The 22749-nt window shown below is 47.8% G+C and overlaps 1 protein-coding gene across 1 annotated transcript; it reads right to left on the reverse strand.

The window, feature by feature from the left end:
- Positions 1–10331: 10331 nt before the first annotated feature.
- On the reverse strand, positions 10332–22593 carry P3H3 (prolyl 3-hydroxylase 3). Its single transcript, XM_075258708.1, has 15 exons — positions 22204–22593; positions 20515–20667; positions 19783–19960; positions 19439–19570; positions 19171–19304; positions 18859–18948; positions 17308–17360; positions 17176–17207; positions 16801–16925; positions 16019–16114; positions 15663–15810; positions 15454–15571; positions 13949–14024; positions 13060–13200; positions 10332–12530 (listed from the first exon to the last, which is right to left on the reverse strand). Exons 1-15 carry the CDS (start codon positions 22567–22569, stop codon positions 12345–12347), a joined length of 2028 nt encoding a protein of 675 aa, XP_075114809.1. The 5' UTR covers positions 22570–22593; the 3' UTR covers positions 10332–12344.
- Between the last annotated feature and the right edge of the window lie 156 nt (positions 22594–22749).

Below are 22749 nucleotides of genomic sequence, written 5' to 3' on the forward strand. Positions count from 1 at the left end.
GAGATAGATTGTAAACACTCGGCCATGTCTGACGTCACTGGGGCTGTAGGTGGTCAGCAATCTGTCAGCAGATTTATACCGAAATAACCCAGCAGGAAACAGACAATGAAATGTCCATTAATAGTAAATTAATTTCACGGGATTATATCCCTGTGCCCTGGAGTGGCCGCCAGCCTGGTAGACCAGGGATGGGATAATGGAGGCAAAGATCCCGGCGCTAAGACCAGTGATAGGGATCGACCCGATCTGATGATCAGGTCATAGGGATGAGGTCGGGGATCTGGGTCTGAACCAGGATGTGATAGAGGATACGCTTATTACAAGTGGACGGGTTGTAGACCAGGTCTGCGCCGCGGCGATTTCTGCTTTCTGATTTTAGCTTCTGGTAAATCCTCTTGAGCTGCATCTGTTGAACCTGCTGTTATCCTGAGCAAAGCAGATAATACTCCATAACCCCAGGATTGCCTGCCCTGTCCTACCTCTCCTCTACAAGCACTGCCTGCCCCTACAGCTCCAATAATAGCACTGCCCTATATCCATGCCAACCCTGCCCCGTCCTACCGCTCCCCTATAACCACTGCCCTATATCCATGCCAACCCTGCCCCGTCCTACCGCTCCCCTATAACCACTGCCCTATATCCATGCCAACCCTGCCCCGTCCTACCGCTCCCCTATAACCACTGCCCCATATCCATGCCAACCCTGCCCCGTCCTACCGCTCCCCTATAACTACTGCCCCATATCCATGCCAACCCTGCCCCGTCCTACCGCTCCCCTATAACTACTGCCCCATATCCATGCCAACCCTGCCCCGTCCTACCGCTCCCCTATAACCACTGCCCTATATCCATGCCAACCCTGCCCCGTCCTACCGCTCCCCTATAACTACTGCCCCATATCCATGCCAACCCTGCCCCGTCCTACCGCTCCCCTATAACCACTGCCCTATATCCATGCCAACCCTGCCCCTTCCTACCGCTCCCCTATAACCACTGCCCTATATCCATGCCAACCCTGCCCCTTCCTACCGCTCCCCTATAACTACTGCCCTATATCCATGCCAACCCTGCCCCGTCCTACCGCTCCCCTATAACCACTGCCCTATATCCATGCCAACCCTGCCCCTTCCTACCGCTCCCCTATAACTACTGCCCTATATCCATGCCAACCCTGCCCCTACCGCTCCCCTATAACTACTGCCCTATATCCATGCCAACCCTGCCCCTACCGCTCCCCTATAACTACTGCCCTATATCCATGCCAACCCTGCCCCTACCGCTCCCCTATAACTACTGCCCTATATCCATGCCAACCCTGCCCCGTCCTACCGCTCCCCTATAACCACTGCCCTATATCCATGCCAACCCTGCCCCGTCCTACCGCTCCCCTATAACTACTACCCTATATCCATGCCAACCCTGCCCCTTCCTACCGCTCCCCTATAACTACTGCCCTATATCCATGCCAACCCTGCCCCTTCCTACCGCTCCCCTATAACTACTGCCCTATATCCATGCCAACCCCGTCCTACCGCTCCCCTATAACCACTGTCCTATATCCATGCCAACCCTGCCCCGTCCTACCTCTCCCCTATAACTACTGCCCTATATCCATGCCAACCCTGCCCCGTCCTATCGCTCCCCTATAACTACTGCCCTATATCCATGCCAACCCTGCCCCGTCCTACCGCTCCCCTATAACTACTACCCTATATCCATGCCAACCCTGCCCCTTCCTACCGCTCCCCTATAACTACTGCCCTATATCCATGCCAACCCCGTCCTACCGCTCCCCTATAACCACTGTCCTATATCCATGCCAACCCTGCTCCATCCTACCTCTCCCCTATAACTACTGCCCTATATCCATGCCAACCCTGCCCCGTCCTATCGCTCCCCTATAACTACTGCCCTATATCCATGCCAACCCTGCCCTACCGCTCCCCTATAACTACTGCCCTATATCCACGCCAACCCTGCCCTGTCCTACCGCTCCCCTATAACTACTGCCCTATATCCATGCCAACCCTGCCCCATCCTACCTCTGCCCTATATCCATGCCAACTCTGCCCTGTCCTACCGCTCCCTTATAACTACTACCCTATATTCATGCCCACCCTGCCCTGTCCTACCGCTCCCCTATAACCACTACCCTATATCCACGCCAACCCTGCTCTGTCCTACCGCTCCCCTATAACTACTGCCCTATATCCATGCCAACCCTGCCCTGTCCTACTTTTCCCCTACCTAGTTCTTATATAGGAGCAGGCAAGGGGGTGTGACTTAAATTTAAAATCAGAGGCGGACAGTATCAGAGCTCACAGCCACGCCCCTTTGCCTGTTCTTGCCAGACACCACCCACTTGACTTTAGCCTAGATAGTATCTCAGGCCACAAAACTACCTGTACCGATTGCTCAGGAATGGTGAGGGCTAGAGAAGCCAAGTGATTGGAGAGGAGCCTATTAGTGGATGAAAAGAGCCCAGTTGGTGAAAGGTTCTCTATAAACGGGGCTGAGACATCCTGTACAAAGGGTGGCGCTGTTTTCTTTAAATCCCATCTTATACAACATAGAATGTGCAAACCCATCGTGCTGCTTGTTCACACCCCAGTGCTGCCGCTTATAGGATCGCCTATAGGGTGCTCGGTATCATACACACGTCTGCACCACAACTCCCACACACAATCATCTTCAGTTACCATTAGAAAATTCCTCAAAGTCTTTTGTCTGCGAGGCCCGAGGAGGTCAATTACAAACAGGTTATTCAGACGGAGCAAGACCTGGGGTAAAAGAAGCAAAACCTGTTTACTCAATGGGGGCGGGGGCTTATCTTTTCCCCTATTGTGGTGCAAATTCTTAAAAAAAATAAAAAAAATAAAATCATTTTCTATGATAAATAAGATGTTTCAATCTTTGTCCTCCACCAGAAGATGGACCTGCAGATATAAGGTCACATGACCATAAGTGTGCAGGTCCTGAAAACCAGGCACAGATAAAGTAACATGGCCATAGGTGTGCAGTTCCTAAAGTCAAGGGCAGAGAGGCAGGATGGAGACGTGAGTGGATCTGGTCGGGGGTCTGTTTTGGGGTCCTACGAGGTCCCCCAGAAAAACCAGATAGCGCTAGCTAAAGCTGCGGCCTCAGTGAAGATTTTTTTTAGAGGGAAATGTCAGAGGTTTCGTGTTTGCTTTTCGGTGCGCTTGTTTGCAGTCACTAATCCGTTTTCACTAGCTGGATACTTAGATCTTTACATGTGGAGTGATGTGTGTCATGCCTCTTAGCGTGTATACTGGATGTATAAGTGTGTGGCGGGGGGGCAGGGGGGGTGACAGCGGCAAAAGCCATCAGATTACACTAAAGAGATTATCAACTAGAGACGCTCAAGGAGAAGGACGGCTCATAGAGTCAGAGGGCAGGTGGAACAAGGAACGAAACGGACAAGAAAACTCAAAAACTTGGATATGGGTTGAGTTTTAGGCACCCCCGTCCAGTCATTGGTATATTCAGGCCTCTACTAACGCCAGATGTGTTAGGGGGATCCAAGTATATTAGTATTACATCTATGATATATAAAGCTACATCATACACTGTATGTTCTTGTCACCACGATTGATGCTCAGGACTTTTTTCGTGATGTACCCATAATCCTATGTCGGGACTATCCGTCATCTTGTAGCCTAATAAATATCTGTACACGGTCTACCCTCCATCTTGGAACTATCCAATGGATATCACATCTTGGTATAGACAGGAGGTAGACTTCAGACAACCGTAGATTCCAATAGACAACGCAGTTAAGATGGAGTCACTGCTTAAATGTAACAGGGGTGGAGCGGAGGAGATCCAGTAATGGTATGGGGGGGAAGAGGGGATGTCACAACCGGCCTGAGGAAAAACAATGGAGTAAATCCATGGAGGCCAAGAGACCACAAAAGATGAGAGAGACTGGACAAGTGAAACTTCAGCGAGAGACGCGAGGATAGACGGGAGGCGGCTCATTTGGTTACTCAAACCTGGAACATTTAGTTAGCAAATCAGTCCGTGGCGGCCAATTAACTCCTTGTATCCTGTCTCCATCTATTAGCACTATATAATACCAGCACTCTCATTGTCAGCGGCGCTCTATAGCAATACTCTGTGTGAACATCGCTCTATATCAATATTCTCAGTGAGCAGCGCTCTATAACAATACTCTCAGTGAGCTTTGCGCTCTCTCTCTCTCTCTCTCTCTCTATATATACATATACTAGCCTCTTCCCGCGACTTCGTCTGCAGGTTGTTGGAGTGGATGATCCGCCTATAATCAGCAAATTGCTGCCATCGTTGATTTGCTTTCTGCAGCGTTTTGGCAGCTCTTAAGCTGTCCTGCTGCTGAACTCGTTCCTCGCACCGTGCCTGTGATTGTTCCGGCATCTCAGCAGCTCGCTGGGAAGCCACATAATGAGCGTGTTGTTGGCATTGATGATCCGCCTGCTCTGGTGTTTCGGCAGCTCTCAAGTTGGCCTGGCACTGAAGTTGTTCTTCGAACCGTGCCTGTAATTGCTCTGGCATCTCAGCAGCTCGCTGGGACACCATATAATGAGCGTGTTGTTGGCGTCTGTGATCCTCTTCAGCTCCGCTTGAGGAGAACTCTGTGACTTCTGGCTCCTTCATAGCTCTCGTTCTTTGCGACAAATTCGATTTTCTTTTTCCAGGCATGTTTAATATTAGCAAACTGACAATATGGATTAAAGGGGTTTGCCCATGTCAGTGTGTCAGCACTGCCTGAAGCAGATCATATAATATGCAGATGCATGTACACAATCCGTTGAGGGTTAGCAAGTGTTTACACAGAGAGATAACAGCCCTGGGACCTGAGAGAAGTGGCTGTAAGAGCAGTGTAATATAGAATGTGACCATAAATTCATGACAGTCGTGAAGCCATGTCATTTACCGGGATAAAAAGTAGCCGATGTGTTACTCCAGGTTACAATCTATCTATGTGCCAAATTTAATCAAAATCCATTCTGCCATTTTTGCGTGATTAACAAACATCCAAACACACAAATAATATTAGTAGGATTAGCACTCTCATAGTCAGCAGTCTCTCTCTCTCTATCTATTTTAGAAATCTCTTCCCTCTCTCTATATATACAGTGTTGGCCAAATGTATTGGCACCCCTGCAATTCTGTCAGATAATACTCAGTTTCTTCCAGAAAATGATTGCAATCACAAATTCTTTGGTATTATTATCTTCATTTAATTTGTCTTCAATGGAAAACCACAAAAAGAATTTTAAAAAAGCCAAATTGGATATAATTCCACAACAAACATAAAAAAGGGGGTGGACAAAAGTATTGACACTGTTTGAAAAATCATGTGATGCTTTTCTAATTTGTGTAATTAACAGCACCTGTTACTTACCTGAGGCACCTAACAGGTGGTGGCAATAACTAAATCACACTTGCAGCCAGTTGAAATGGATTAAAGTTGACTCCACCTCTGTCCTGTGTCCTTGTGTGACCACATTGAGCATGGAGAAAAGAAAGAAGACCAAAGAACTGTCTGAGGACTGGAGAAGCAAAATTGTGAGGAAGCCTGAGCAATCTCAAGGCTACAAGTCCATCTCCAAAGACCTGAATGTTCCTGTGTCTACCGTGCGCAGTGTCATCCAGAAGTGTAAAGCCCATGGCCCTGTGGCTAACCTCCCTAGATGTGGACGCAAAAGAAACATTGACGAGAGATTTCAGCGCAAGATTGTGCAGATGGCAGATAAAGAACCGCGACTAACATCCAAACAAGTCCAAGCTGCCCTGCAGTCCGAGGGTACAACAGTGTCACCCCCGTACTATCCAGTGTCAGCGTCTGAATGAGAAGGGACGCAGATCTGAGTTGAACACATACGCAGCTGAAGCACGGAGCTGACACAGGTCAGCTCCTTGCTTCGCCGCCGCCGCTGCTACTGGCTGTGTAGACGCGATGTGATGAAGGAGAGGACGGCATGACACTGGGGGCAGAGATGGAGGAGACATGAATCTGGGGACAGAGATGGAAGGACATGAATCTGGGGGCAGAGATGGAGGGGACATGAATCTGGGGACAGAGATGGAGGAGACATGAATCTGGGGGCAGAGATGGGGGGACATGAATCTGGGGGCAGAGATGGAGGAGACATGAATCTGGGGGCAGTGATGGAGAGGACATGAATCTGGGGGCAGAGATGGAGGGACATGAATCTGGGGGCAGAGATGGAGGGGACATGAATCTGGGGACAGAGATGGAAGACATGAAACGGGGGGTAGATGAAGGGTGTATATGAAGCTGGGGGAGAGATAGAGGGGGGGACATATAATTTACGGGTGACTGTCAGAGGATTATACTGTGTGTGGGCACATGAAAAATTAATGAGAATGGGCGGAGTCAACACAAGTGGGCAGGGCTAAATTCGCTGCGGCGCGCTACACGCTGCACATTTTGTCCCTCTTTCGGTTCTTCAAAAGTTGGGAGGTATGGGTACAGGGGGCAATGGAAAGATGTTAGGAGGTGGACGGGGGGATTGTTGGGACATCGGGTGTGCGGCACTGCGGAGAGGGAACGTCTGGGGCATTAATATATAATATATAAGTTTTTAGCTGGAGAACTACAAAGCACACAATCCCTCCAAAGGTATGTGTGCTGTGTAGTAATAATGATGTAGGCTATGTTACTAGCATAGCAGCCTGTTTGGGGTGGGACTTTCACTGTAAAGGAGTGTTCACATTGCGTTTTTGGCCTCCCTTGCCGGGATACGTTGGTAACCAGTCACAATCAGCTCCCCACTTATCCCTGCACGGAGAACTGCAGGCCCCCCTTTTTTTTAATGGCCAGTTCTTCGTGCAGGGATAAGTTGACAGCTGATTCTGACTGGTTACCAACGTATCCCGGCCAGGGAGGCCAAAAACGCAATGTGAATAAGCCCTGAGGATTTATTAGGAGGCTCTTATAGATGGTGTTGGCTCTCTATAGGTGCTGTCACACGTAGCAGATTATACCTGCAAATAGAATCTGATGAAGCCTTGTAATGCTGCTAAATAAAGGGAAATGTAATACAGAATTGGTATGACGCAAAATAAGGTAGTTTTACAATGGCGGGGGGGGGGGGGGAGACACAGGCTGTATGGGGTCCCAAAATTCCTGATGGCGGCCCTGATTGTATTCAGTATAGAAAGTCCTGAGAGCTAAACATAGAAGCATAGAAACATAGCAGCAGCAGCACAGGTCAGTCTCCTGGTCATATACGTGATATCACCTATAGAAGGTAGTGCAGCACTCCATATATAGGACAGATCTACAGCAATGTCCATCCTGGAACCCATTGAAGTCAGTGAGAGGCTTTTTTTTCGGCGCTGAAATTCCTCACCATTTTCCTCCTTGCAAAAAATCTGTATAACCTATCCTATACATCATACTTGTCACTGACACCACTGACACTGGGCTCACACCTGCGCCTCGGTCTCTGTGTCCGGCCGTGAGTCCTGCATGTCCGATTTTGTGTCCAGTTAAAAAAAACAAAAAAAACAGTGTCGCCGCAGAGAGCGTAAAACACTCACCGGCACTCGTGGCTGGACACTTTGAAACATGCCTGCAGGAAACAGAAACCTGAAAGCGGAGACCCCGGGCGCAGATGTGAATGAGCCCTGTACTGTGACATCACTGTGTGTATTATCCTGTACTGTGACATCACTGTGTGTATTATCTCTGTACTGTGACATCACTGTGTGTATTATCTCTGTACTGTGACATCACTGTGTGTATTATCCCTGTACTGTGACATCACTGTGTGTATTATCCCTGTACTGTGACATCACTGTGTGTATTATCCTGTACTGTGACATCACTGTGTGTATTATCTCTGTACTGTGACATCACTGTGTGTATTATCCTGTACTGTGACATCACTGTGTGTATTATCTCTGTACTGTGACATCACTGTGTGTATTATCTCTGTACTGTGACATCACTGTGTGTATTATCTCTGTACTGTGACATCACTGTGTGTATTATCTCTGTACTGTGACATCACTGTGTGTATTATCCCTGTACTGTGACATCACTGTGTGTATTATCCTGTACTGTGACATCACTGTGTGTATTATCCTGTACTGTGACATCACTGTGTGTATTATCCTGTACTGTGACATCACTGTGTGTATTATCTCTGTACTGTGACATCACTGTGTATTATCCTGTACTGTGACATCACTGTGTGTATTATCTCTGTACTGTGACATCACTGTGTGTATTATCTCTGTACTGTGACATCACTGTGTGTATTATCTCTGTACTGTGACATCACTGTGTGTATTATCTCTGTACTGTGACATCACTGTGTGTATTATCCTGTACTGTGACATCACTGTGTGTATTATCCTGTACTGTGACATCACTGTGTGTATTATCCCTGTACTGTGACATCACTGTGTGTATTATCCTGTACTGTGACATCACTGTGTGTATTATCCTGTACTGTGACATCACTGTGTGTATTATCTCTGTACTGTGACATCACTGTGTGTATTATCTCTGTACTGTGACATCACTGTGTGTATTATCCCTGTACTGTGACATCACTGTGTGTATTATCCCTGTACTGTGACATCACTGTGTGTATTATCCTGTACTGTGACATCACTGTGTGTATTATCTCTGTACTGTGACATCACTGTGTGTATTATCCTGTACTGTGACATCACTGTGTGTATTATCCCTGTACTGTGACATCACTGTGTGTATTATCCCTGTACTGTGACATCACTGTGTGTATTATCCTGTACTGTGACATCACTGTGTGTATTATCTCTGTACTGTGACATCACTGTGTGTATTATCTCTGTACTGTGACATCACTGTGTGTATTATCCCTGTACTGTGACATCACTGTGTGTATTATCCTGTACTGTGACATCACTGTGTGTATTATCCTGTACTGTGACATCACTGTGTGTATTATCCTGTACTGTGACATCACTGTGTGTATTATCTCTGTACTGTGACATCACTGTGTATTATCCTGTACTGTGACATCACTGTGTGTATTATCTCTGTACTGTGACATCACTGTGTGTATTATCTCTGTACTGTGACATCACTGTGTGTATTATCTCTGTACTGTGACATCACTGTGTGTATTATCTCTGTACTGTGACATCACTGTGTGTATTATCCTGTACTGTGACATCACTGTGTGTATTATCTCTGTACTGTGACATCACTGTGTGTATTATCTCTGTACTGTGACATCACTGTGTGTATTATCCCTGTACTGTGACATCACTGTGTGTATTATCCTGTACTGTGACATCACTGTGTGTATTATCCTGTACTGTGACATCACTGTGTGTATTATCCTGTACTGTGACATCACTGTGTGTATTATCTCTGTACTGTGACATCACTGTGTATTATCCTGTACTGTGACATCACTGTGTGTATTATCTCTGTACTGTGACATCACTGTGTGTATTATCTCTGTACTGTGACATCACTGTGTGTATTATCTCTGTACTGTGACATCACTGTGTGTATTATCTCTGTACTGTGACATCACTGTGTGTATTATCCTGTACTGTGACATCACTGTGTGTATTATCCTGTACTGTGACATCACTGTGTGTATTATCCCTGTACTGTGACATCACTGTGTGTATTATCCTGTACTGTGACATCACTGTGTGTATTATCCTGTACTGTGACATCACTGTGTGTATTATCTCTGTACTGTGACATCACTGTGTGTATTATCTCTGTACTGTGACATCACTGTGTGTATTATCCCTGTACTGTGACATCACTGTGTGTATTATCTCTGTACTGTGACATCACTGTGTGTATTATCTCTGTACTGTGACATCACTGTGTGTATTATCCCTGTACTGTGACATCACTGTGTGTATTATCCCTGTACTGTGACATCACTGTGTGTATTATCTCTGTACTGTGACATCACTGTGTGTATTATCCCTGTACTGTGACATCACTGTGTGTATTATCCCTGTACTGTGACATGTGACAGCAGTGACTTGTCTCTCTATCCGTCAGTCTCGTGTTCTCTTAGGAGGTCTCATCCTTTCTGCCTCTGTCTATTCTCTCTCTTTCTGTCCATCTCTTTGCTGCCGCTCCTCCCCATATAAAGTCATCCTGCGGTCTTATTCTCTCGGAGAGTCTCTCTCTGTCCACGTCTCTCTCTCGCTCGGCTCGTCCCCATATAAAGTCATCTCCCGTCTCCCCCCAGGCCGCGCTGACAAACACCTTATTGTGTAGCAAACATCTTCGAGTTTGGCAGAGCCGGTAATGCACTTCATCCCCCAGGACATGGAGCGAACTGGAGGCTTTATTAGAAAAATACAAAACGCACATCATTAACCCCCCGCGTACCGAGGACAATACAGGCCGTCTAGGCAGGACATGCCGGGGTCACACATAACCCACTTACAGGGACACTGAACCTGCCGTCTGCTCTCCATTGTGTGCACCATACAGCAGCGGATTGCTCTCTGTTATCAGCCAGGTCTAGATGGAAATTCTGCAACATTGGGATATTAAATAGGGAATCCCAATTCCAGTGCCGACACTCCGACCCTATGTGTTACTGACATCGCCGCTCCTCTTATAACGCTCCGGCACTAGTATGAACCGACGGTAGGTTTAGTACAACTGCAAAACTTAAAGGGGTCCTTAGCGTTAACTATTGATGACTTGGATTTATGTGACCGTAGAGGGGTCAATACCCAGGACCCCCACAGGTCAGCTCTATGAAGAGGCCACAGAAAATGGTTTCTTCGCTGAATACCAAGCACAGCGCTATTCATTGTATAATGGTGGTGCTTGGTAGTGCAGCTAAGCCCCATGCACTTGAATGGGACTGAACTGCTGCTGTACCATGTGACTGATGAATGTGATGTCATCAACAGGGAGAGGAGGTCGCAGCGATCCCTTTAAACAGCTGAACGGCTAGGACACGGATGTGGGACCCCGTCAGAAAACCCCTTTAAGAAGCTCCCACAGCTTTCTAATACACTGTGTTACAATCGCTCCCCATGTTCGAGACCTCTGCTTGCTGTCAGTGAAAGGAAACATCCCTGACCGAATCCTTCTCACAGGTAAGACTGTTATAATTGTATCTAACGCTACATTCACATCTGTATCTGTCTGTCCGTTGTTCTCATCTGTCAGAGGACCAGAACAATGGACACACGGATGGCTATGGGTAAGAGAATCGGTGCCTGATGCACCCCAGTAACTATAATATGATATGTTGGGTGTTTGTTCTAATTGGCAGCACCAATCGCTCCCCTCTCCTGAAAGTTTGTTACAATGTATCAGTGCAGGGATCATGTATCAGTCTGCAGACAGGACTGCTGAGCTCACAGAGCATTGTCTGGCTGTAGATACAATTGTATCAGTGGATGAAGCTCACAGGGTCTGTCTGGGCCTGATGTCCTATTATTATACAGTCCTGGCAATATTCTGGGTGAAGTCACAGGCCCCCGAAAACTGCTGACCCCTGTGATCACATGGGGCTCAGTGACATCATGACATTGGTGAGTCACGTGATCTGAGGCCTGTGATTGGTCCCCGGAGCCTGTGATGTCATGCAGGAGGCCACAAGACGACTATGACGGTCTATTATTCTTCTACACCTCTCCTTGGGGTATAACTTGAGGGGGTGCAGTTGCATCGGGTCCCAGGAGCCTGAGGGGGTCCATAAGCACTGGCGTCAGTATTGAGATTGCAACTTCCACCTGTCCCATAAACCAAGGACACCCACAGATTACCCGAACCACAGTAAGGGGATTGAACTCCTTAGCACCCGTAACCATCACTGTAGGGCTGAGGTAGGGGCCCCTGGATAAAAGATTGCACCGGGGCCCACAAGACTTTAGTTACACCATTGGGTATAATAATGATTCCTTAGGGTCAAACCCCAAAAAATTGTAACTGACCCATCTCGTTCCGAACCGCTTCACCCAACCCTAGTGAGAAGCATCAGGTCTATAAACTGGCATGTTCTTATTCACTGACAGCAAGCAGACATCATGACAACGGGGAAGATCTGTAACACAAAGTATAATAGAAAGTTGCAGAAATTTTCGTTAAAATTCGTTAGAAACCTTAAAAATCCCCTTTAAGCCGGGTCATGTGACCTGCACAGCGCCGCCATATCGCCCCACATATCGTCTGTTCACATTCAGCAACCCATGAACAACCGGGTCGCCGTTAACTCTTGCCGCTCCAGAGACTTGTAGACGCCCTCTAGGCCACACCTGGGTAATCCGCCGCGGTGAGGGGGCTCTGTCCGTTAACCCCTTCCCTCCCGTCACAGTCTCTATAGTTCATCTCTGATTTTCCTGGCGACTCTCCGCCTCTGTTGTCTTCCGGATGGTTTCTCGGTGTCTTCGTTTTGGGAGGTCCCCGTCCTAGAAGCCTCTCTCCCGGTTCTGGGGGGTTTGCTTTCCGTTTCCTCCGTTTTACCGGACTCGCCCGTCACGATGGTCTTTGCCTGAATTCTTTCCTTTAAAGGACAGAAAAAAAAAAACAAACATCAGTACCAGACGCCGTACGTGCGATACGGCGGAGAGTCTGCAGTCTATTAACCCTTTTGTGACCGCACAGGTCCTATCTGAAGTCCTGGTGCAGCAGAACAAAGAGATTGTCGTGATGTCATCAAAAAACTATGATGTCACACAACACCAATTTGCTACAATTCCTTCTCCCTGAGATGTGTAGACTCTGCCCCATCCACAATGGCGGCTACACTTGTGAAATAGTCATATACCAGACTGTAAGAAAAGCTGGGTGATAGTCGTTGTAATGGCGGCCTTATTGGCAGACATCCAGCTTTCCCCGGCACAGATAAACAAAACAATCTATTGCAAACTTGTATGTGTTACATAAATTTAAGAAAGACAACAAGACAAGCAAAAGTTTAGACTGTCCTGATGGGAACAAATAACTTCCTCGAATACGTGGAGACAGAGACAGGCGCGTGTACACACTGCAGGTACACCGCCGCGCTGATATTTACATAGTACCGGTGTTACCTGTTCTGCGTGTTCCGCTGACGCCGTGAACCACAACGCAATCTCGCATCTTCTGCCCTCTGTCACGGCACGGACCCCGTGGGCATTCTCACCCCCTGAGCCGAACAGGACCAAGCGGCCACATTGGGGGCGGACCTCCGCCTGCTCGTAGGATGGAGAGGAGTCAGGTGACATTTCTCGTATACAATAATATGACATATAAGACCCTCCTGTTCATGCAGAGAGCGCTGGTGAAGATATGTTACCAAACTGCCCCTGGATTTCGCTGTGATCTGAGTGCTGAGTGCAGAACCTCCGGTGTATCCTATGAGAGGCGCTTTCTGCCGCCTCCTGCTTGTAAAAGCTGGCAAGGAGAAACCTATCACAAGCAGGAGGCGTCATCTACGTCTACAGTCTATGCTGTTTTATATAGGCCAATATAACAGGAGAGACTCAGTGCCTATACTATATACATTGACTTTAATACTAACAGTATACAGGATGCGCCCCCTATTGGAGAAACAGAGCTCTGCCCACTTCTTGGATACATGAAGGACCCAGCCTCTCTTCTAGACTGGTGATGATGTCACTGCTCTTGTGCTGATGTCATATGCTTTCACATAGTCAGCTGACCAGAGGTTTATGATAATTATCGGCTTCGCGCAGCGGATCCATTCATTCTCGGAGGGGGATTTGGGGAATTTGGGCTCAAACATGTTGCGTTATTGCGTATTACACCATAAAATAAAACATGAATGAAATAAATCTCCGGAATTAGAAATGAAGGATTTATTTATCTGGATATTTTTGGATCCTTGTTCTATTGCTGTCTCCCATGTCTGACTATAGCAAATCATCAGCATCACGTACAGGCCATCAGCAGTACTGCACCCGCACATCTCACACTCACCGTCACGCTTGTCCCGTCCAGCTCCGTAAAGAAGAGATCACCGCCCAGAAAGTCGTCATTCAGATACAGCATCCCGCTATAGAATACATAGGCAGAGATCTATAGGTGATGTTTACAGGACCAGTCCATATAAAAATGATCACTAAGGGGGGTCGTATAAGACTTTTTTGTTGCAAAAACAACACCAGTCTTGTTCACAGGTGGCGTGCGATGTTACAGCTCAGCCCTCATCACTTTAGTGGATCTGAGGTGCAATACCGGACACAGCCATTAGACAGGTGTGGCGCTGTTTCTTTTTTTTCTTTAATGTAGATTGTGAGCCCCACATAGAGCTCACAATGTACATTTTTCCCTATCAGTATGTCTTTTTGGAATATGGAATGGAAATCCATGCAAACACAGGGAGAACATACAAACTCCTTGCAGATAGTTTTTTGCCCTTGGCGGGATTTGAACACCAGGACTCCAGCGCTGCAAAGCTGCAGTGCTAACCACTGAGCCACCGTGTGGCCCCCATGGCGCTGTTTCTGAAAGAAGGTAGACAGGTTACTCTAATCCTGCGCAGTCACTTTAAAGGGAAGGTGACATGCTTGGACGCTCAGTCCCATCCAAGTTAATAGGGCTGAACCCCAACACCAAACACAGCCACTGTACAATGCATGGCGCTGTGCTTGGTTTTCTGTGAAGAGACTACAGCGGCCATCCGAACACTATGGTCTCTTTAAACGGTCGATCGGCACCTGGGACCGCACCTATCTTAAGGATGGGTCATCAATAAACCTCTTTAACCCATCGTGTTGCCCAATTTATTGGGCAGAAACTCTACTGTCCCTGACCACCAGGACTGTGCTAACTCTTTAAACCTTAAAGGGGTTGTCCATGATTAGAAATTATAGCTGCTTCCTTCGTCTCAGAAAGTGACATCATGTCCACTGGCCGCACAGTTCAGTCCCATACAAATGATGTCACTTCCTGAGAAGAAGGGAGAAGCCATGTTTTCTAATACTGGACGACACTTTAAGGCCTGAGGCTGCACCATTGAAAAAAAAAATCAACAGTAAAATCCCCTTCTGATATCTCTCCACGTGGTCATGGTAGCCTTGTCTGACTATCACCATCTTCATAGTGGCAGTGATGTAGGTATATATACAGTATAATATAGGTATATATTGATATGAACCCACACAAGATCTCCATGATAACAGAACAGGTATCAGTAGTGCAGCCTCAGGCTTTGAAATTGGCCATTAGGTATACAATTAACATGTAAAAGCAATACTGAGCTACGTCTGCTTGACGATAAAGACCTACAGCTTATAGGAATGCTATCAGCCAAATCTCTCAGTAGTGCAGCCTCAGGCTTTGGGGCCTGTAAATGCAATCTCTCATATCTCAGGATAGAAGTAAGATATTGAAAAAAGTTTTTCACATTTTTTTAATGGTCGATGTGCCAATATGGCGCGCCCATAGTCTGCGGGTACGGTTACTATGTGATGTTCACTTACCTATAGTCTCTGTGGATGTATGCCGGGGGCTCTCGCCAGCACGCCTTCTCCTCAGGGTCCAGGATACAATTGTCTGCGTGTACGGGGTGACTGAGATCGGAGCGCCCCTCCTGTTCTCCTGAGACCCAGGGTGCAAAGAGGAGACATAGTTAATAGGGGAACATGGGGGACACCCAATATCATAGTTATTATTAGGATACTCCGGGTACCTTCAATGGCCGACCGGCACACTAGCTGAGAGTATGAGAAATGTAACTTCTCCTTCTCGAAGTAAGACTGGGTCAGGAGACGAGTGCGCTCCGTGGCGTGATAGAGAAAATGTGCGCGGTTGCGATCCACCAATCCTGATAAGGACAACTGGGAAAAGAAACAGCTACCATTATAATCGGGAAAGCTGGGTGAAAAACAGTCTCAGAGACCATCATGGGTTGAGCTGGTCAATGTGGCAGCCATTTTGGCGTAGCCCTGATTGTTAAGAGGGATGGATTGTCTCCTTTCTCACAGCCTTAGCTTTACATCCCCAGAGCCCATTTTGGTGGATCTTTGTGTGTCCGTTAGGTGGTACCTGAAGCGCTTGCAGGACGGTCAGGCCTTGGGTTCGCTCATGAGGTGTATGAGGCGATCGTCTTCTCTTGAACGCCTCACCAGAGGCTTCAGCTTCCTGGGTGCAGAAAAAGTATATGTGCAGATAACCACAGTGTAACCAAAAATACAGTCAATCACATTGTAGTACAATGTAATGTCCACCAGATGTCCAAGCAACATAAAAACCATCCCCAAACTGATTGGACAGAGCGCAACCCACAAAGCGCTCTGCCCAATCACAGAGACAACTGTGCAATAGCTCCATCATGATGATTGCAGGAAAGGAAGAGGAAGCTAGATGGGCATAAAAAAATTTACCCCATCATTGCCCTAGACCAGCACAATAACCCTTTCAATGTCTTAGACAGCCAAGGATGCAGACCTCTTCACTGCTCTAAATCATAGAGGATTTTTCCATAGACCCCCCACAACTATGTAATACTCACCTTACCAATCCTGCACCATCCCTGCCCTGCCTCTTTCCAGTTCCCCTGGTGTCTGTATCCTGCCTAAAGTCATCACCAGAGCCCATGATACATTAACCCCCAACAACCCTTTGCTATAGCCATAACATTTCACTACCCCAGACCCAAGTTGTTGTCCTCTAAGTCAATGTTTGACCCAAGACCTAGCTAAAGGGTCAAACACTGACCTAAAGGATTGCTACTTTCCAGAGGGTGGTGCTAGAGGCGCAGCTTCCTTTCTTCAGAGAATAGACTTAGAATATATTTTGTTCTTCCAATTCTTTGCTCCTTGGCTTACCTGCACAAGACCAAGTAAAGCTTCACACTCCTCGTCGGTGAGGACCCCATCCAGGGTGACTCGGGACGTCCCGTTCATCTGTCTTGGGGTCAGTGTGACCTTCACCTCCTCGTATGGAAGCTGTCCTGCAGAATATGGCAGATGAGATAACATCATATTAGGACTTGATGTGTCATCCGGTGATATGTATTGGTCACTAGTGCTGAATCGGTACTTAGCCATGGTCACATGATATAGGTCCTTACAGACATTGATCGCCCCCTTTTAGCTACTTCTATGTAATCCATTGCTTAGAGACATCACATAGTCCCAGCACTAGAAGTCTGGACTGAGGCACGAGAAAGCCTCGCACCTCACTAACAAATCCTCACTCACCTCCAGACTCCTCGGCAGCTGCTTGCTCCGTCCTAGTGCAGAAAAAGTGAAAAAAACACCCAAACCTCATTATTTACAGGCACAGAAGTATATACCGTATACTCCAGTGATCTGATTTGCTGATGGACTCACCTGATTCTCTCTCTAAGACTCTCCGGAATAATCTCCTCCGGGGTCCATAGATCCTGAGAACACAGAGGGGCTCATTTATAAAACCGGACATAGACAATCCGACCGCAGAAGAACATTGCGCCAACGTAAACTCCTTGCAGATGTTTTTTTTGCCCTTGGCGGGATTTGAACAAAAGGACTCCAGCGCTGCAGTGCTAACCACTGAGCCACCGTGTGGCCCACAAACGTATGTCATATCTATAACCGGCCCGGACTCCATTATATTATTTAGGTCATCAATATCAGATCGATGGGGGATCCGACAACAAGAACACCGACTAATCAGCTGCCATGGCCTCACATCAGAACGATGGAAGCAAACAGCGCCATGCATTGTATAGTGGTCATACTGGGTACTGCAGCTCAGCTCACATCTATATAACATTAAACAGTGCCATACTTCTGTAGTGGTCATGCTGTATACTGCAGCTCAGCTCTCATCTATAGAACATTAAACAGTGCCGTACTTATGTAGTGGTCATGCTGGGTACTGCAGCTCAGCTCTCATCTATAGAACATTAAACAGCACCATACTTGTGTAGTGGTCATGCTGGGTACTGCAGCTCAGCTCTCATCTCTGTATATGAAAACTCATTAAACAACAACCCCAGGCAGGGGCCTGACTATTAATCCTCATTTTACCAATACCAATGCATTGGTCAGGGGCCCGACTAAGCCCCTGAGCATCCCGTTCTGGCTCCTGACCAAAGCCGGATCAGGTTGCAGTCAACACTGTGATGACTGGCTGCAGGTGTAGTGCAGCGGCAGAAGATGGTCCCTACTTTCTTGTGAGCAGGACCAGCGTTGGGGGGGAGGCAGTAGGGAAAGTATGGGGTCCAGTGTCCCCACATGAATAGGGGACCCATACTTTCCCTACCGTTTGTAGCAATCATCACCATTAGCACATGCAGGGTGTTTTGATCCCTGGCATTTAGCAGGAGCCTGTGCTGCCCCTCCCCCTCCTCCATACAGATTGCAGTGTGCAGGGGGACGTCTGCCAGCTGCTGCTGCGATATAGTTGCTTTCACTACTACCAGACAGAGCTGCACATGAGCCTCCTCCATGTCCTGTGCACCCAGCAATTCAGCCAAATGTAAGTGAATTTTTGGGTATGTGTATATTTATATCAGTGTCTGATATACTGTGTGAGTCCTGTATTTATTTATATATGAATGTATGTGTGTACATATGTGGTACATGTGTAGGGCTTGGTTCACATCTGTGCTCGGTATTTTGTTCCGATGGGGACCCCCCTGAATGGGCTACTGAACGCATTGACAAGCGGTGAGCTTATAAAAGCCCACGGACCAGGTAACGTGTAGTGGTTTGTTTAGGTAATGCTCATCGTACGGTGGGTGAGCAGCATGGCCTGTTATTACCTGTCGTCACACTGTCTCGGTACAGCAGGGGTCCTGGCGATGGGCCCCTAGAAACAATTTCAATGGTGGTCCCTAGACACCCCAGTCCGACATTGACCCCATGAGTAGATGAAACAAAGAATTTTTGGCTTACCGGATCTTGAAAGTCAATGCCCAGGTTCTCCATGACGTAATACAACAACTTCTTCTCTGACAGCACCTGCCGCACGTACGACGCGATATTCTGCAATATAAAACATAAATCCTAATCTGTATCCCCAAATCTGCTCCTATAGAAGGTCCAATAAATAGAAACTAGAAAAATTAAAGGAACGTTCCAGCTTCATCAGGCTCGAGCCCTGCGAGGACGGATCTACTGATCTGGTGTTATGGGCAGAACTAGAGTCGGTGACTCCACCTATAGCGCCTACATTTCTACAGCACATCGCTTGTACATGGGGTTTACCTCTCGGGGTCTGATCTCACTTGTGCTTTCCAGTTTCTCTTCATATCCGCGTAGACTCTCTTGCACGGTTTCATTATGCGGATGGAATAGCAGTAATGAGCGCGCAATCTGCGCGGCCGACTCCAAGTCTCCGACTGTAAAGATAAGAGAGCTCAGATAAGTGTCCTGTACCGAACCCTGCACCGCTGCGGCATCACATGACTAGGACTTGGTAGTGTGGTCCCATTCATTTGGCCTTCTGCATCTGGCACAGGGGCCAATGACTTACGTTGCGAGTATCCCTGCTGAAGCAGCTGCAGATGAGATACGAGGATATCCTGCTGAGATCGCTTCTGCCCTGGCGTCAGTGATACGTCCAGGATACATCGCTGCTTACACTGCAGGACCTGCGCGTAATATTCTGGGGGACGAGAGGGAAATGGTCAAAAATATAATCCAGCAAGTAGCGATTACTCCACTCACATCCAAAGCAGCTTTCAAACTTCTATAGAATGCCCTTGGGAATAGACTGAAACTTTGTAACTGTCACCAGAGCTGCCACAAGATGCCAGCAGAGTGGAGCTTTGGGTGTGCATGGAGTATAAGGCAATGAGTTTGTGGACCAGCAGGTACCTGCAATGACCTCAGGGAAGTCGCGGTGCGTTTCATTCTCGCGCTCTCGAGTTCCCTCACAGAGGGTCCGGCAATCATGGAGCGTAGACAGAAAGGAGCTCAGCGACTCCTCCAGCCTCAGGACTGCGGTCGTCGTTCTCTCCTGAGATAGCAGAGACATCGCTTGGGCGAACAGAACCTGGGAAAGAGGAGAGAGAGGGCGCCATAGTGGTCAGGTAGGAGCAGCAAGGGTTAAAGCCATCAGCCATGCATGTCACTATGGATGAGGGTCTCTAAGCTGTAATATTGGGGGGGTCTCAGCTGAGTCGCTGTTAGGAGGCTGATCCAGGGTGGTTAGGGTTAACCGTTGTATGTCTGGAGTCTGTGGTTTGGGAGGGGTCCTGCCCCCCCCCCCTCCTCTAGTGTGCTGTATTAGCTGGGGGCTTGCTCCAGTCCAGTGCTGGCTATACTCCTGTGACCTGTAGTCCTACTGTCCGTGTGATTCTGTATCTGAGCCTTGTCTGTTACTCTCTGGCCTACAGTTGGGGGTCCGTGTTGTGGTCTTAGTCAGTGTGCGGGTACCATCCTGAGTATCTGTTAGGGTGAACTCCAAGGGTCTCTATTTAGGTTCCTGTGAGGTGTCGTCTTATCAGAGGAGGCCCTAGGCAGGCTTAGTCGTCTTACTTTCTCTGCTTATATTATTTTACACGTTAGTTTGTTACTATTCTATTCGGAGACAAACATAACAGATACCTTGTAGGGCGGCTCCTCCAGGTCTCGGAAACTCTCTTCTAGAACCCCTTTCATGGTGCGATAGCGGGTCACATCCCCCTGGATCTGCTCATGATGGGGGTTCCTTACATAGAAAGTGTAGGCAGCGGCGGCCGCTTCATCCAACTCCTCCAGCTAGGAAAGTGAGAAAAATACTGAGTTATCTCCATCATACCAGAACGCCTATATAGAGCGGCTATAGCTGGTGATACCGCCAGCCCACCAGAACCTGAAGCCAATGAGACCTCCATACCTCTAGAACCTAAAACCACTAGAACCCAAAGCTAATGAGACCTCCATACATCTAGAACCTAAAACCAACTATACTTCCACCCCACTAGAGCCCAGAGCTAATGAGATCTCCATAACTCTAGAACCTAAAACCGAAGAAACCTCCATACCACCATAACCTGGAGTCAATGATACCACCATACCTCTAGAACCTAAAACCAACGATACCTCCACCCCACTAGAACCTGGAGCTAATGAGAACTCTATCTCACCAGAACATAAGGACACCGATACCTCCAGCCCATCCACCCCACTAGAACCTGGAGCCAATGATACCTCCATCCCACCAGACCCTAGAGTAATGGGAAGCAGCTTGATGCCGGGGTAAGGGGTACGTGTATTTGAATCCAGCCGAAGCCAAAATGCCCATTGCATTAACTATTACACTCCTGCCCCTTTTGCCCCCCTAAAAATTGAGAATTTACAAGTCAATTTGATTCCTCGTGTTGTTCTGGTCAGTCAAGAGGTTCCAAAAATTAATTTTTGGAAAAATATCTGTATCTGGTGAAGCTGGGTACCAAACTACAGGATTTCATCCTGCTCTCCCACACCCCTGAATAGCAAACCTGTCTACATTCAGGAGTGAGCTAATAAACCCAGCTTTCCCGGAAACAGATATCTCTTTGGAATGACTGGACAGAGGAGGATGAATGAAGACTCGGACAGTTCTCAGACTCTTCGGCCTATGAGGGCGATTTTCCCACTTTTGCATTTCTTTTACATTTTACTGTTACTTTCTATTTCCTGTTTATTCAAAATATTTACGGTAAGTCATAAAGTGACAGCGCTGCGCCCATCCCCCGCACTCCATGTACACACATCCACGTGTGCAAGCCCCTACATGACAGCAATGCATTCTGGGCACTTAACCCCTTAGATATTTTCCTATACAGTTTTCCAAAAAATCACCCCCATCAAAGAACAAGACGTGACTGCGTCCTCCCCCTCTGTATATCCCTCCTCTTTCTGCAGAGTATTGCACCTGGATCACGAGTCTACACAACCGTACCCTGTAGAGTGCAAGTATAGTCTGCAGAGCATTGCATCAGTGCTGCATCTGTGACAACAAGCTGCAGAGTATCACCTCCAAAGCAATCTACTCATAACCAAGGGATGTACTACCTGCAGACTATTGCATCCAAAAGTAAGCAAACTACAGCCTCATAACTCACCCCAAGCAAACCTACGCTGCAGACTATCAGACATCTCCAACAATGCTACCTTTGAACATCTGGAATTCACTACAGAGTATTGCACCCAGACCGTGTAGAATGCAAGTATGGCCCGCAGACCATTGCACTTAAAACCAAGCAGGTCTATCATAGGCATCTAGAAGGCAGCAGGCCCCTGGCTGGGCTGCAGATGATTGCACAGACCTACCCTGTAATGGGCCACTTGTAGGTAGTTGTAGAGCGCCCCTTTATGAAAGGTCTTCTCTGTGTCCTGGGTCAGGCGATACATGGAGGGCTCCCCCAGCCTCAGGCGCTCACAGCTCAGCAAGCACTCAGCTCTCTCCATCACTGCCTCCTCCAGTGGGGCCCTTTGGAGCCCACATTCCTCCCCACATTTCAGCCGGGCCCCCCGCACCTCCTGTAGGGTCCGCAGAGCCCCCCAGAGTTTGTCCCGAGCCTCCGACCACTCACCCTTAGAGAAGAGAGAGACCCCATGCCAGAGCAACTCATCGGGGGGCTGCAGGGTCAGAGAACAGACCAGACTCAGGCTCAGGAGCAGCACAGGGGCCTGCATGGTGGAGGAGAGGCCCTGCCAAAATCTGACAGTCCCAACCAGAGGAGGGGGGCAGGGGAGGAGAAGGGAGGGGGCAGGAGGAGGAGAGAGGAGGGGGCAGGTAACACAGCCAACGTGGACGAAGGTTGGGAAACAGAGAGAGAATTGTGTGTAATAAATAAGAGGGAAGATACAAAGTAA

The sequence above is a fragment of the Leptodactylus fuscus genome, chromosome 10, assembly GCF_031893055.1.
Source record: "Leptodactylus fuscus isolate aLepFus1 chromosome 10, aLepFus1.hap2, whole genome shotgun sequence".
Classification (NCBI taxonomy): domain Eukaryota; kingdom Metazoa; phylum Chordata; class Amphibia; order Anura; family Leptodactylidae; genus Leptodactylus; species Leptodactylus fuscus.

What these genes read in the sequence shown, in the direction of transcription:
- P3H3 (XM_075258708.1), bottom strand. Translation starts at nt 22,569, where the DNA reads ATGCAGGCCCCTGTGCTGCTCCTGAGCCTGAGTCTGGTCTGTTCTCTG. An exon ending in CTTCCCTGAGGTCATTGCAG is followed by an intron (nt 19,571 to 19,782) that starts GTACCTGCTGGT and finishes CTCGTCCCCCAG; the next exon opens with AATATTACGCGCAGGTCCTG. An exon ending in CAGCGGAACACGCAGAACAG is followed by an intron (nt 12,531 to 13,059) that starts GTAACACCGGTA and finishes TGTCCTTTAAAG; the next exon opens with GAAAGAATTCAGGCAAAGAC.